We start from the raw sequence: 16523 nt of genomic DNA, 5'->3' as shown, positions 1-16523 counted from the left end.
AAATGCCCAAGGACTCTGGTCAGACCAGAGCAGTCTCAGATCATGGCCCTCTTAGAAATGCCTCCAGCAACGAAATCTCACATGCACCAATCTAGGCAGCCTAGGCTTTAGCTCCAAGTTAATTTATATGCCATCTGCAAGAAAAAAGATGTTTTATTACTTAGAATTTCCAATGCCATAAAGAGTTTTCTACCACACAGGCATGACACCTCTGATCTTCTTCTGATAAAACTAAACAGACTGAGCTCTTAAGTATTGCAAACTATAAATACAATTGGTACAAAATTGCACTATAATACTGCTAAAGGAAATGCAATAAATTTTTTAATTAAAAAAATTTCTTACTTTCTAGGACCTTGTACATTGAAAAGCAGTGGTAAGAACTTTAGGTTCAACTGCCTGAAATACCACCTCCTATGGTAGTGTTACAGCAGCATTTGGGCAGCAAAGACTGGCAGCATATTTGGCTATATGAGTATAGGAAGCCTGAATAGCAATATTAGAACACTCCATGAGGAGTACCATAAGTGACTCTTAACAGTTTCTCTGTAACTCTGAAGAATACTTTAAGTATAGACACTAGAACTGAATGCATATGGATGTGGAATACTGGGGATTTTCATGCAGGAGCACAATTAAAGGTTAAATGACAAGTTTTACAGTATGAAGCTTATGAAAAATGATTTATATGGGTTAGTGGATTACATAGGACTTGTTGACTGGGCATACAAACGCATGTCAAAAAAAGCCTCATTTTAAAGAAAGAACAAGACTTTTCACCCTTGCTGAAAAAAAAGTGTGGTAAGAAACAATGTCAGGATGCTGATATTAGAAAACAATATTCCAAGAGAAGATGCTATTTACTTATAAAGACAGTAATTAATAAGAAAACTGACTACAAACAAAGATATGCTAATCCTTACTTGATGTTTTCATCATCAGGATGTGTCCCTGTAAAAATATATTTAAATCCCATTGCAGGATAAATACTACAACCAAAAGTTCAAAAATGTTTTCTCCAGCCTCAAAAAAAGTTTGTACATCTTTTTTGAGGCAGGACACTGGGCTAGAAGAACACTAAAAAAAAGTATCCTTATATTACTGCTTTATCTTTACACTACCCCCTGGGTAGGCAAACCAGGTCACTGTGAGAGACAGACTGCCAAGACAAGCAGACCTTTGGTCTGACACAGTACAGCATTTTTCATGCTGTTCATCCCATTTCCTTCAGAGTTTACAAGGACAAGAGGGCAGCTTTGCAAAACCCTGATCATCCTAATACTGGCATCTCTGCTTCAGAAATTGAATACTCTAGCTTATCACACGCAGGGCTCAGCAATACTTTTCTTGATTATTGTATGCAAGTATATATATTTTGCATCTTTCTCTGATATAACAGGCTGTACCAGTCCATTTTCCAGTTTTACCAATTCTTTAAGCTGGTACAAGAATTCTCTTTACATAGCCTGCCAGTGAGTACATCTTTTCAGCTCGCTGGACTCACAGTGACAGCCCTGTTTGCATGGGAAGGCATTCTCACCACATTAAAGTTGAGAACGATGTTGAAAGTTCCTTCTGTCTCTACAATGTAAATCTGTATTAGATGTCAAGTGACTGAGGCCCAGCCACATGTGGGTCTGCAGGCACTGATGCCAGTTTAGCTGCCCTGCCTGTGGCACTGTGGCACTCGCCTGTGGCACTACTCACTCTCTTAAAAAGAGATGCTTTGGTATAATTAAGCCATTATGTCCTCTGTGCTGAGTTCAAACCTTGTACTGGGTAAAGTTAATGGCCTAAGATAATCTTTTACCTCCTGTATAGCAAGTGTCCCCTTATGCTTCATGCCTTAAGAAGCATTACTGTAAAGTATTTTTCCCCCACTTGATGGTACAAAAGGATGTCGCAATCACAAAACACAAACTGGAACAGAATACAGGAAACAAAGACACAGAAATGAAGTATCACAATGAGAACATAAGTTCATCTTCCTTTGATAGTCTCCTAACAGACCATTAAAATACATTTTCTGAACAAATGTAGCATCCTTCACTTTTTCTTTACTGAAAAATTCTCTGGTTACAAACTGTTCCTCAAGACAATGAAGCAAAGTTCTTATCCACTTCACAAAATTTCTTTTCAATATCTAGGCACACATACTGTTTTTTGTAGCATCTTCCTTCTTCAGTACAGAAGGGGTTACAATAAAAGAGGCACTCCATCATGCTTCTTGCTGCCCTTCCTATAATTTCCCTTCTCATCCTCTGCCCACTAAGCAGGTCTCTGCAACATCCACAATATAACAGCAAGAGCATCTACAGTTTGAAGGACAGCGCTAACCTACTCAATGTCATTATTCAAGAATGATGCTGGCAAGACACACCTCTGCATACCACAATCACAAAGCTAATCTATCATCCAGTAGCACTAGTCCCAGCCTCTAACAAGTTTCTCTCCAGCTCCTGTTTTGCTGCTCTCTCCACTTCTTACTGCACCTTAAAATCATAAATCCATCACGACAGAAACTACATTCTTTTAGTTCAGTCTTCTCCAGGACTCACCAAACTGGGCATTAATCGTGACTAGAGCTCACTGAACTACTGGAAATGTGCAAAGAACAACTAGGAAATCTGCTTCTCTCAGCTTTTGATTTCTCTTTCACTGAATGTCCATCTTCTCCCTATACATAGAAGTGTGTCATTTTAAGATTGGTCACTGCCATCTATGAAAAACTGTTGCAATTGCATGAGGTCCCCAGAGACGAGAAGGGGTATGTATCATCACCCTCACCATCAACCACCACATTACCCACCAGACCTGTCTGGTTGGACTTGATGATCCCTCTGGGTCCCTTCCAACTCAGGATATTCTATGATTCTGATTTAAAGGACTTTAATTGCCCTTCAGTAGCACCCAGTATGATCTCCTCTACAATTTTTCCAGGTACTGGGGCTAGACTAGCAGGTCTGTGTTGCTTGGGTCTCACTTCATGCCCTTCTTGTAAACTAGAATAATGCTGAGTAGATTCTAGTCAGGATAGACCTTTCCCAGACTCCCAAAACCTTCAGCAGGGAGTGAGAGAGATCATGCTACAACAACCACTAGCTCCTTCACTACTCTGGGATGAATCTGGCCTCATAGACTTACAAACATTCAACTGGTCCCTTACAATCTCCATGTACACAAACAAAGTCACTATTCCCACAGTAATGACCCTCCAAATCAGAAGATAGAGCAGCCCAAGGTCTGTCAGTATTATAATGAGAACAAGGCCAAAAAAAAGTACTGAATGCCCTCACTTTTTCTTCACTCCAATTTGTTAGGTGATCATTTACAACAAATATCAGTCCAATGTTTTCCTTAGACCTCCCCTTGCTATTTATGTACTTCAAAAAGCCTTGCTTGTCTGACACAACAGCTCTGCCCAGTTTCAACTCTAATTAAGTTTTGGTCTATCATATCTTCTCCCTGCATATCTGAACTACAGCTCTGTAATTTTTCTGTGAAGCTTGACCTTGCTTCCAGAGATCATAGAATCTCTTTCTCTTCCTGAGATTCAAGAGGAGTTCCCTGTTAAGCTGGTCTTCTGCATGGCTTGTTTGACTTTCAACACAGAGAGATCACCTGCTCTTGTGCTTTTAAAAGGTGATTCCTAAAACAGCCCAGACTCAAGGAGTAGCACACTAGAACTAGCTCACTGAGTCGCCTAAAGTTAGCTCTGTTGAAATTCAGGGTAGGAACCTTGCTGACAGTTTTCCTCATTACATCAAAGATTTTAAAATTAGCCATTTCACGATCCTGTGGCAAAGGCAGCCACGTATGATCATATCTCTCAAAAGTCCTTCTTTATTAATAAATAACAGGTTTAGGAGGGGATCTTTCCTAGTTGGCTGAGTACTTGTGACTACAAATTATCTTCAACATACTTCAGGAATTTCCCAGGTTTGCTTGTCACAGTAGTATGGTATTCCCAGGTCCTGTCTGCAAAGTTGAAGTGTCCCATAAGGACAAGGAGAAACACAACTAGAGAGAAGGCAAAACTGAAAAAAGACTGGGAAGTCCTGGTGCACAAAAAGTGGAATACGAGTGAGCTGAGTATCTTTGGAGCAATAATCACTTACTGGACATCTTTACAGAAGGACAGCTACTAAAGCAAGGCATGTTATTGCTCCTTTCTACTCAAGTAATCCACATGGGAAGCAGTATCCTTCACAATGAGTACTGTGTGAGCAGAGTGAGCTCTAAGAAATCTGCCTTAGATGAAAAAAAAGAGGCAAAACAATGGACTTATTTTATTCATCTAAAAATGCTGTAGGTACTAAAATCTGTATCAAGTTACTGAAGTCTGAGGATATATTTTGATAAATACCCTAGAGTAACAAGGTGCATGATCCATTTAGGTTGCCTACCACTCAGGAGGATCAAATTTGGTTGAGAATCTGACTGATTTGGAAATGGATTCTAACCTAGAAATAGAAAAGACAGGGCAGCTGCAATAATTGGAGTCTCCTGGAACTTCCAGAAAGTTGCCATGGCAGGAAGTATGGCTTGTCAAGACACTGCCACAGCTGCTCTTCAGTACTGCCACAGGTACAATCTGCCTTTAAAGACAAGAAATACCTCCTAGGAGCTTACAACTTAAGTAAGGGCTTAACCAGATAACAGTGCTACTGACCTCAATAGGAAAATATGATAAATTCTCTTTCCCTGCACCCAGAGAAAAATCATATGAAGCACTGCAACCCCCCCTCCACCACCACAATGAGATGAAGGCTCTTGATTCCCTAATACCTTTCTTGAAAAAGCTTTTAAAGTATCCTGACATCACATTAGAGAAAAAAACTATTTGGACAATACTCAGAATACTTAGAATGTAGCAAGATATATCACAATTGATTTTTACAAGGGAACACAATGGCTAAAATTGTATGTAAATAAAATAAATTCTATTTATTGCATAAAGCTGAATGGTCAGTAATCTGAGTAAATCTCTTGAACAGACTCAAACTAAAAGAGGTTGTGGAGGATACTCCACAAGATCAAAACCAATCAGTTTCACAAATGCTCTTTTAGGGAACCACTCATTATCATTAGAGCAGCATGCAGTTTAGATTACAAGGCTTCAAATCCTAAATTTTATCTGCAAGTTGTCAGGAGAACATTATCACCCTTCCCATTCACTGTATTCATGAGTACTAGATACTCAAGCTACTACTCTTCAGGTTTACCTTCTCTCCAGATGTTTTAATTACAGGCCCTCCAGTGCTGAAATTTCCTCTGTTACCCCTTAGGCATCCTTGTTCAAAATAGCTACAAATAAGAAAAAGCCATGACAACTTTAAAACAAGAACTCTTCTTCCTTTATAAACTGCTACAGCTTGTCCTGTAATCCAAATGGACTTCTGTACTCCTTCGTTAAAATAAAAAGGGTTTCCCTGGTCTAATTACTTCTAAAATGCACCACCCAAATAAATTTAAAAAAAGGAAAAAAAAGAGTTTTGAGAAGGATTTATAGTGACAGATCTGACAGTTTGCTTGTGCTGCAAAATATAAATCCAATTTGGATGTCTCCCCAAGAATAAGTAGGTATTAGAGGATCAGACACAGTGTGTATGTAGTATAACTAACTATATCTGTCAATCATGATTTACAGTCATTCAGTTTGTTTTGTGTATATTATGACCATTTCCCATTTTAATACACAGCTAATATAAATCACTGCTTCATATTCCCCCAATCAAATCTGTCCCTCAGTCATTTGATTCATAAGAGAACAGAACACTGCAAAACCAGTAAAATCACACATATTTTGCTGTCTGCTTAAGAGTGCTAGATGAACTGCCACAATCAAAACAGATTTTACAAGTTTAAACAGTCCTATCTGAAAGCTCCACACAAGGAAAACAAAAAGTTATATTCATACAAATAGGACTTAAAGGACTTAAGAAGCTGTGAGGCCACCTGTTCCTTGGTACATGCTATGCAAGTACATATTCTGAAAACATAGTCCAAGATAAGCTCCAGAGTTATTACAGAGAGAGAAGAAATCCCTGTCCATATATTCTGCAACACAGGAGGTAACAGCAGACCAAGTGGAAGTTCTATGAGGAGAATCTCTTTAGTGTACACTGCAGTGTAATGTGCAACCATCAGCAGGTGGAGACACCTCCAGTAGGTACAGCAGACAATACTTTTGAAGGAAGAGGAAGTATGATAGAGGAGTCTGATCTATACCTATAATGCTCTGAACTCAGGTGACACTTTAAATGGCTTTTTTGTTCAATGGCATGTTAACTTCAACAAGCATCCTTTAGAAACACTAACAGACATTTTTTAATTTATATACTGAGATACAGATGTTTTGTATAATCTTCTACCATACTGCAACAATATTCAAGGCTCTGGGTTTCTATCCAGGACACCAGCTTGCACATTTAGTCCAAGTAGTTCTCCCAAATCCTTATCCAGTAGGAGGTTTAGGAATGAACATGCAATATGCAATAAAGACTGAAGACATTCAGAACAAGGGAGAAGGAAAAGGTTGAATGGACAATGCTGCCAGTGAGCTAATGGCAATTTCTACATAGACAAGCACCATATTTACTTTGCCAGAAGCAACATGATTTGAGTCTGTTAGCACATGGCCAGAAAACATTCTGCTAATACAGGATTCAGGTTCCATGTTTCAATGTGTTAGTGTTCCCTCCTCATTCCCCAGCCAAGAAATCCTTCTCGTCTGGAAGCAAGCAGAGGGAGACTCCCATCTCTCAGGCAGTGGGACTTTCACACTGAAAATGCCAAATACACAAACAAGCAACATGTCCAGAGGGTGAATAAGAATCTGAAAACCCAAAAGAAAAGCTGTACATGACCCATTACATATGAGCTGGAATCAGGGAAAGAGATGAATTCATAATAAATACAGTGATAGCAGGAAAATTTCTACAAGCCACTGCAGTCCCAACACTGATTACCTTTTCTTAAACATAGATTCACAAACATGATTTAGGTGTGTGAGGCACACAGACCAGCCTGGATGATGGCACGCATCATGCACCAATACTGAAGATACCACACTGCCAAACAAGATGTTTGGTGCAGACAAACACCAGAATCAAACACTTCCAAAGTCGAGCAAGCCTTCACAGTTGCAGTGCTTCCATTCTAGCTGTATCCAGGGCTCTTCTCTGGTGGCATTTTAAAAAAGTTACTGGAGGCAGCAATAGTAGATTTCTCAGCTGCTGGTGTTTTCCCAGTCCACTCAGAGTTCTGGGATCTCAAGGATGGTGCTGCTGGTAGCTCTGATTCTGCTGCATCCATGTGGACAGATAAAGTTGCTGGAATATAAAATTGCAGGAAAGGGGGAACAGAGGAAGACAGTAAGAAAGGGCAATAAAAAATGTTAGAACAACTAACTTCATGGCAAACCCCTCATATATACAATTTAATTTATGAGGATATTATTTATTGAATTTCTAAAAGTTCTTCATCCAAATTCCTCTGAAATAGAGGTTCTTGATAGCACTAACAATTTTGCTCTAATGATTCATACATTCAAAACTCTAAGTTCCCAGTCCACTAACTAGCTCCCTTAGTCAGAGTTCCTGTTGAAAATCGAAAGTTTTAGCTCTCCCATATTTAAAGTGAATCAATTCACAATCATTCATCTTAAAATAACTTGGACTCCTTGCAAAGACTCAACTCTCTACTTGAGTCTTCAAAGTCCCTGAAGGTGTGGCAAATTTCAGGTTGCTAAGCTCATCTAAAGAGGAAAACATACTTCTCTTCACCCAGTAAGAGCAGTACCATGAATCAACACATATATGCAAAATGGTAAATCAGCATATTATGACAAGAAACTACTTGCCAAACTAGGTTGAAATCCATTCTCATTTTCTCAATACAACCACTGCTCCAAAATGGGACAGGCTATAATAGCCAGAGAGATTTGCAAATCCATAGCTCAACCCAACAGTCGCCCAAATTTCCAGAAGGATTGCCAAAAACCTAGAGGTATGAGAGTTTACCCCATTTCTCAGTATCCTGAATCACTCAATCCTCACAAGCAGAACAGGGCTGGGTAAAGAAGAGTAATTGCCATAGGAGTCTTTGAGCAAACAGAATTTTTTAAACAAGTAACTACTTCAATACAAAATACATTTCTTCATTGTAGTCTCACAACAGATAATAGTTGTTTGTGCATTTTAATTACGAGTGGCATCTGCTGCTCTGTAGTGGAGAAGGATAAAGAGGCCACAGCAAGCCTCAACTAGAGGACAGATTGCTTTGAAGTTTAAATAAAAAGTCAGTTCGATGCTTGAGGTTCCACATTCAGTAGATCTGGAACCCCAACAATGCTGCTTCTGTAAATCCAAAATGGTCAGTCATTCCCATACAGCTACAACACAGCTGACACAAGTACCTTGCAATTTTAGATCCAGCCCATCTTCCTCCATCTGAAGGTCATACAAAACATGAAAAAACCCCCAACAACTGAGTTGATCCTTAAACTCACAATCACCCGCAATACTACACTATGTGCCCCTTGCTAGCAGCCTCCACACTCAGGCTCTCTATCTTTCCTCATAAAAAGAGAAAAAGAAAAGGACTGAAACTGGCTTCTTGTTTCTGGGTATGGCAGAGAATGAATAATTAGCAAGAAATAGGAGAGGGAAAATTCACCAAATTGCTATTACTTATCAGACTGTTCTCTGATAAGCAGTTTCACAGGTTGCTGTCACCTTTTTTACAAGCTAAGTGTGAATACATGCCAAGGCAGACAAACATCCATTTATACAGATTTTTAGCCTGGACTCACTGTAATAGCTGATTAGGATGCCAGTTACCATGTGAACTGCTACATACATAGAGGATTAAACCACATAAACATTAAAAACTTTGGTGTAAAGATTGGTAGTTGTTCACCATTTATGACCCAACCATCTGTACTTGTGGCCTATTCAGAGAAAACGAAGACAGACATGACATTCTTCATCAGATTCCTTTCAAAGTAGAGAATAACTTCCATGAGAATAACAGTTTATGCAGTATTTCTCAGACAAGCTCTACTGTGCCACTGGGGATATTATTCCAAATCTACTGTACTGCAATGGAAAGTAACTAAACACAAGGACACCATCCATGCCTTCCAAGCCTCAGATCACTGAAAGGTCAAAGGACCTTTACCACCACAGACCTTCTTCCTCCCTAGGCACTGGCTATTGGTCACTGAGTTGGATGAACCTCCAGTCTAATCCAGTACAGTCAACCTTAACTTCCACCAGATTTCCTTATTCTACTGCCAAACTACACCAACCAGATTTTTGTTCTTATCAGGTAAACGCCTCATGCTTTAGGGCTCACACTGTTCAACTGTGTAGTGTGGAAAACCTTAATTTTCAGTCTCTCTAAATATTTGCATAAATTTGCCTGACTTAATTTTGATAAAAGTAATTTCCTAAAGTGGAAGTTAATTCTGAATTTTCTACCCACTTTTTGTTGTTTTCAACAGCTCAGTTATGGTATTTAGGCCAGCTAGCCTCAAAGAGAAGGATTAATACCAGAACTTTAATACTATAGCAATACAATAGAGACCCAAGGCACTTCTACAGTAATGCAGTTTCTTGATGTTCATGCAAGGGTCTCTGGGAAAAGATACTTTAACAGAACTCATAAATACTCACAGTCTTGAAAGTATGTGAGAAGACATGGAATAAATTTAGTTGCTTGGTTCCCAAATAAATATTATCTCTAGCTGCCTTTTCTCATTCCTGCACTGAGAAGGGAAACAGCACCCACATCTCATCTGCCTTTTATTAGCATCTTCTGATTTCAGCTAAATTCAACTCAAAACTTTCTGTAGATGGTGGGGGGGTGAGGCGACAGGGGAAGATTTGTAGCTGCATGTTTAAGAAAGAAGCTAAATTCATCACAATGACAGGGGATAGTGTTGGCAGAGATTTGAGCTATTTATTCTTTTAGGAAAATCCTATAAAGAATGACACGAGGAAGCCTCTATCTGCAGTCTTGTTCATCACACTGGTGAGGAGTCCGATAACAGATGTATGCAGTAGCGTGATTTAGTGCCGGGAGCTGGCCCCTGATGTGTATTAATACAGCGGCAAAGCGGAACGAGCCCCTCTTCATCACTCATCTCTATAAAAGAGGTGGAATCCGAGATGGCCCGATGTTCGGCAGAGCAAGCCCATTTGTTCTGCTGACTGATGAAGCCAGCTCAGGCTGTGTCCTTCACCTCCACGGGGCACTCAGGTTGCAAAAAAGGAGATCACTGAAGCAGGACCTGGTCAACAAGTGAGACGAGAGCAGTTGGACTCAGTGAAGGAGCTATTTAAAGGTGAAGAAATCCAGCACTCTGTGTCTGCATGACAGGCACGGGCCTGTATTCTGATTTACCTGTGCTCCACCTTTTGCAGAAGTAAAATATCACAAACATAAAAAGCCTCAGAAGTGAAAAAAATGAGACTGCCATGACTCCTCAGGCACTCCTCATGTGAACACCCATATATGACATTTATATAGGGGTAAGTAGATGCATGGCAAGGGAGAAAAATCTTTATCTCATCAATATCTAACAAACGTAAGAGTGTCCAACTAATTCTACATTATGGCAAAATAATACTAGGTATCTTTTTAGGCATTAGTAATTCCATAACAAAATCTCCTTTGACAGAAATAACATCAGATTCCAGAAGTTTCCAAGTTACTTGTCCATGTTGTGCTTCAACTGTAATTGGGAATCTGTAGTAGAACATCATTTAGGACACAACTTCAGTTACCCGAACATAAAAGTTTCTTTCTACAAGTCAATATTGCAGCAAACCTTGCCCACAGCTGTTCACTTGCTGAGGATATTTCTAAACAGGATCTCAGGAAGGGATCTTTACCATTCCTGACCATTAAAGACTTTGCAGACCTTGTCTCTTGATGATCAGCCTAAGCATACTACCCATACTCTACTAACTATACTTCTTCCTTATTCTGTAATACATAACAATCCTCTCTCCCTCATCCATAGTAAGAAAGCTTTCCAAAACCCCTGTGCTATTTCCAGAGCTAAGTTCCACTTCAGATGCACTCTCAACTCTTCAAAAAGCATTCACTATACAATTTGCCTTATCAGGTAAGTACAACTTAAATAGTACTTTGAAACATGTAGGCATGGAAACAGAAGCTCTCTGAAAAATAAATAAATGGACAGGTAACAGGGGACAGTGAGACATTAGCACTCTACCACAAAAATCTAGTATTCCAGTGCTAAGATTCTATGGTTTTAGATACTATCCCTTTTACTACAGAAGCTCAAACATCTCAAAATGGAATACTCAAAAGCCAGGAACGAATAACCTAAATAAATAATCAATAATAGATGAGACTTTTGCTGAAAAACAGATTAATAATGTTCTTTTCTCCTTTTTTTTTTTTAGTACAGTACCTTTCCAACAGTTTGCAATCCAGATCAGTGGCCTGGAGAGAAAGCTCAGCTTTCTTCCCTGCTTCATTATTCTGTTTATCCACCAGCCCAAGGAGGAAACACAAACTTCCCTCTATTAATCATCAGTTTATTTGGTCTTCCCCACTGTTTTTACATCTCTGTTTTTTCCAGCATCTTACCCACTACCTTGTTAGTGGATTACAAGAGTTATTAATAAACTAGTTGGAAGAATATATATCAGCGGATAGTCGCAAGATAGGGTAAAGTGAAAGGACAGAAAGAAACATGCTAAAACCCACTATGTTCATCAGATTAAAGCTTTTTCTGATTAAAGCCATATTCTGATGACTAATTAATGACTTTTCAGAAATCTGCCACATGAAAATACACCAGTATTTTAATGACTACATCCCCATAACAAGAAAAAACTATTTTCATCCAAAAGAATAAGACAACCCCCAAGGAGTAAGTGGTTTCACCCAATGATTACACAAAAATTGACAGATTTTTGCTCCTGTGAAAGTGTCTACAAATACCCCGATAAAGGACATCACAGCCACCAGCTAATCCAGCCCAATACACTGTGCATACTGGTAACTGCCTATTATGAACTGCATAATTTAGGACAGTGGAAAGAACACCTTATGAAGAAGCAGATTACTATTCACAGTAAGGTGAAGCACTGCAAATTATATTAACTTAACATTGCTACATTGCAAAAAAATTGTTTACTAGGCAGCTTTTGATGCTATGCAAAAACACGTTATGCCCTCTCACACGTTTGATTAGTTTCAAAGCAAAGTAACACCACCTTTGCCTGTAGTGCTTTGCTCAAAAGGGGCATGATTATAAAAATTTTGGCAGGTTACCTGATGTTGGGCTAGACATGGAGGCTGCAGCTGGCTTTCGTTTCCTCTTGATGTCCCTTGAACATGGTGGTCCCAGGTGGACATTTGCTTGCCTATGGAGAAAATAAAACAAATCAAACTCAGTTCCAATATCACATTTTTGTAAGACTGACCAGTCACCTCCAGCTCCTACCTTCCCATCAGCTTCTTAACTAGTAAGTAGCACAACCCAAGTTTCCCAAGGAGTTTTGCTCACATTCTTTGTCAATATAAATTATTCTCCCATTTCCTTTAAGAGCTCACACATAAACTGCTCAGAAGAATAATTATTTCTTAGCCTTTAAAGCCTTCAACCTTCTGGTTTTGTATTAATTCCAAACTAACTCCTTGCATACATAAAGACGTAATCAAGCAGTGATGTGATATGTGTCCTACCATTACTTCTATGAATGAGTAACAAATGTCTGCAAGATTGCTCTTTATGTAAACTGTGTGATATTTGCTCCTTAGTCAGAAATTATTTTGCAATCTGTTTGGTACTGTTGAGTAATCTTAGAAGGTACCTATAATGCCAAATGTCCACACATGTTGTTTCCATTACAGTAGCAAGTTTGTAAAGTTAGGAATGCAAAGCTCTCTCATGTGTTTTCAAAATCATTATTTCCTTATTAAAGTGCTGTGCAAACAGCTGAATCTGACTTATGCCAGTGTTGTTGCACCTCTAAACTGGCTGAAAGGCTTAATCTGTTCTGTTAATATCAACTGTTAAGTCTGAAGCCTACTGATGTCCGTTTCAGTTTAATCATTTGCCAATTAAGAAGTAGCCAGTTGCCAATTAAGAAGAAATCTGTATTGTTGGAACCGACTTGAGCTGAGAACTCCTCCAAGTTATGCACCTGTAGGACGCAGAGAAGTTTAATTCAGAAATAAGTCTTTGCAGCAGACTAAAGAACATCCTCAAATACCATCCATAATGGTTATAAAGCCATAATTTAGCAATGACATTGGGTTCAAATCCCTTCTTTGTCCAGTATAACAGACTTCCTTTGGCAAATTCCTGGGCCACACTTATCATGAGATCTGATGTGCAAAATGCAGATCTACAGTGCAAATAAAATCAGTTAAAGACTGTGAGGAGCTTACATGATGTAAAATTTGTAAGCCTACAAGTTTTGATGATTAAATGCTGAAAAGCTTCAGTGTCTTCAAAGCTTGTTACTTTGACTTTAAAAAAAAATCCTGAAAGTTTAACAAACACTTTTATCACATACCAAAGCCTTTGAAATATAAAAAAAAGGAAAACTTAACGGATTTTTATTTTCATGACAAAAATCTATTAAAAAACCCAAACCCACTTATTTACAATATGTATTATTTTAGATGCTGTATTTATGCAAAACCAAGTTGTGCTTTTGTATCTATACAGAACAGTGCAGGGACCACAAAGAAATTCCTATACTAGTCCAGTCTATAAATTGTTTGAATGCTGCTGGGTCTATCTATTTACCTGAAAAAAAAAGTGCAAGCACAAAAAAAAAAAAAAAAAAAAAAGAAGAAAATACCTACTGTTCCATCTTCTCAACTAAAATTCAAAAGTTCTACAAGAAGTCTGTAAGATCTGTCCTCCAAATCTGACATTGAAGAACAGCTTCAAAACTTTTAAAATAGCACTATGTTTCACAGTTTTTCAAATATGGGAGCACATATTAATACAACCAGACAAAGTCTCCTGAGGGGATGGAGTGTACCCTCAGTAAACTCACCAAGTGCTGGGTCCTTCACTTTGGCCACAACAACCCCATTCATTGCTGCAGGCTGGGGGAAGGGTGGTTGGAAAATGGCCCAGAGGAAAAGGGCCTGGGGGTGCTGATCAACAGCAGTGAACATGAGCCAGTGTGTGCCCAGGTGGCCAAGGCCAGTGGCATCATGGCTTGGATCAAGAATGCTGTGGCCAGTTGAACCTGGGAAGGGGTCATTCCCCTGTACTTGGTGAGGTTGCACCTCAAGTCCTACGTTCAGTTCTGGGCCCCTCACTACAATGGACACTGAGGTGCTGGAGCATGTCCAGAGAAGGGCAATAGAGCTGGGGAAGGGTCCAGAGCACGAGCCCTGTGAGGAGCAGCTGAGGAAGCTGGGGTTGTTTAGCCTGGGGGAAAGCAAGCTCAGGGAATATCATATTGCTCTCTACAACTACCTAAAAGGAGGGTGTAGCCAGGCAGGAGTCGGTCTCTTCTCCCAGTCAACTGGCAGAAGAATGAGAAGACAAAGTCCTGTGCAGCACCACAGAAGGTTCAGGTTGGATATCAGGAGGACTTTCTCCAAGGAAAGGGTTGTCAAACATTAGAATGAGCTGCCCAGGGAGGTGGTTAGAGAAACCATCCCTGGAGGTAAAAAAGCTTTCAAAAATAGTGGCACATCTACGGAATGCACATGCAAATCTCATGTTTGTACACCAAAGTGACTCACCTCTAAGTAACTTCATGAATGCTAAAAACTGCTTTTGTACATGACTATAATAGTGGCTATACAGTGTTTTAACATAGCTTTAACCATGTATTCTGAAACATCTAAACACATATAGCCTGAAGAAAAGATTCCGTTTTTTATTTTGCATCAGTGACACAGTATTAGATTACCAACTGCAAGACTATTATATAATTGTACATAATAATCCAATTAATTTTAAATAATATAACAACAAAAATAATTTTTAAATGTTCCCTTTTTAATTTCATGAACTTATACCAACATTAGCCAGTTGATCCTACGTGGAGTATGTACTATCATTTCCAAGAGATTTTATGCAATTTTCCCCAGCTCACAAATGTTACAGCTAGATTTTGCATAAAAGCTCCTGGCTCCCTGCTACATACTCAAACATCTATCCTTACCTGATGATTACACAAGGGGTAAAAAAAAGAAAAATGAAAACAGAACAATCTCAAAATCCCTTCTTGTAGTGCACGTAAAGACAAATCATACTTCACTTGAAGACTACTAGCAAGAATGCTCTATCTAGTAGCTGTATCTAGTAAGATACAAAGGCTCAGAGGTCATAAATTGTCTCTGTAACATGTTTTCCTTTCAGGTTTATCCCTTACTGATCACCCACACTTCAGTTAGTAAATCAGGAACCTATTGATTATTCACTGGCTCTGAGTGACCCAGTGGTAAAAGTGTCATTTCAAGTGGCTGGTGCACTTTACAGGCACCATAAATCTGCAGGGAATCTCCAGGTGGTAAGTACCTTGGGAGAGAGAAGAGCAGAAGATTGCATTCAGGGATGATACTCCTCATTAAGGCCTGGACAGAACGGATGCCTGAGGTATAACTTATGAAATACGGAGATTTTTGGTAGATAGCACACTTTTTCAATGTAAATTTCTAATCACTAGCTTGCATGAAGGTCTATGTGAGTGAAATAACAGAATTCATGAATCTCAATTTAAAAGCAGACTCCTATAGACTCCTATCAAACACCACCACTAGGAAAATCAGGTCATGGATATCACAGCACCCAACATAGCAGTGATAGGCTGAATTATAAAACATGAAAATACCACAAGTTGCAATGATAAATTAGTTCTTCTTCCAAAGCTGAATTTTAACAACTCTTCTGAACAGTTAAAAATCACTCTAGAGTAGACTAGAACAGGAAAGGCTGACAGAAAATGCATATTTGTGCATTGTCACAGCCTTCTGTGAAGAAGTTTGAGACCAGAACTTTGTGAGATGAAAGATCTGGGCCTAAACTTACAAAGTAAAATAGAACTTACACTGTCCTTACTAGTCTTCACTCTCTTCTGCTAGGCCTCCATGCTTTCTTCAATTTTGTATAAACAGTAATGAGAAAATAATTCCCTGGTTTCTTTTGGATTATGACAGGTTCGTCATAAGAAAAAAACAAAGTTGCAGTGCTTAGTCACAGATGGATCTGCCAGGTGACCAGAGACTAACATGAAAACATAGTTTACAATCTTAGAGATAACAGAAATTCTAACCCTGGAAGAGAAAAAGGAGAACACACTTAGAGAAACAAATCAGGATCAAAAATGTGGCTGTTTTGTTGGCTGCAATATATTCAACTCACACAGCAGTCACTGCCAGGAGTTAGTGAATGAAAAATTACACATATATAGGAAAAATGACTTTCAACAATATGAAAAGTCTATAGTGTCTTTTTGACAGTGATAATATTTTTTGTAATGACAAACTAAAGGAATTAT

The 16523-nt window shown here is 38.9% G+C and overlaps 1 protein-coding gene across 8 annotated transcripts in view; it reads right to left on the bottom strand.

The window, feature by feature from the left end:
- Positions 1–6306: 6306 nt before the first annotated feature.
- Positions 6307–16523, bottom strand: part of GPATCH2L (G-patch domain containing 2 like) — a 32700-nt gene continuing 22483 nt past the window's right edge. For 7 of the 8 annotated variants that reach the window (XM_030949077.1, XM_030949078.1, XM_030949079.1 and 4 more), the window contains 2 exons: positions 12319–12410; positions 6307–7334 (listed from right to left, as the gene is read on the bottom strand). In XM_030949077.1, coding sequence (XP_030804937.1) covers positions 7162–7334; positions 12319–12410 — 265 coding nt within the window. In that variant the 3' untranslated portion in view covers positions 6307–7161. The remainder of the gene's footprint in view (positions 7335–12318; positions 12411–16523) is intronic. The other variant, XM_030949084.1, reaches the window with a different exon arrangement.

Source organism: Camarhynchus parvulus, chromosome 5, assembly GCF_901933205.1.
Source record: "Camarhynchus parvulus chromosome 5, STF_HiC, whole genome shotgun sequence".
Classification (NCBI taxonomy): Eukaryota; Metazoa; Chordata; class Aves; order Passeriformes; family Thraupidae; genus Camarhynchus; species Camarhynchus parvulus.
This window is presented reverse-complemented; position numbering and strand designations above follow the sequence as displayed.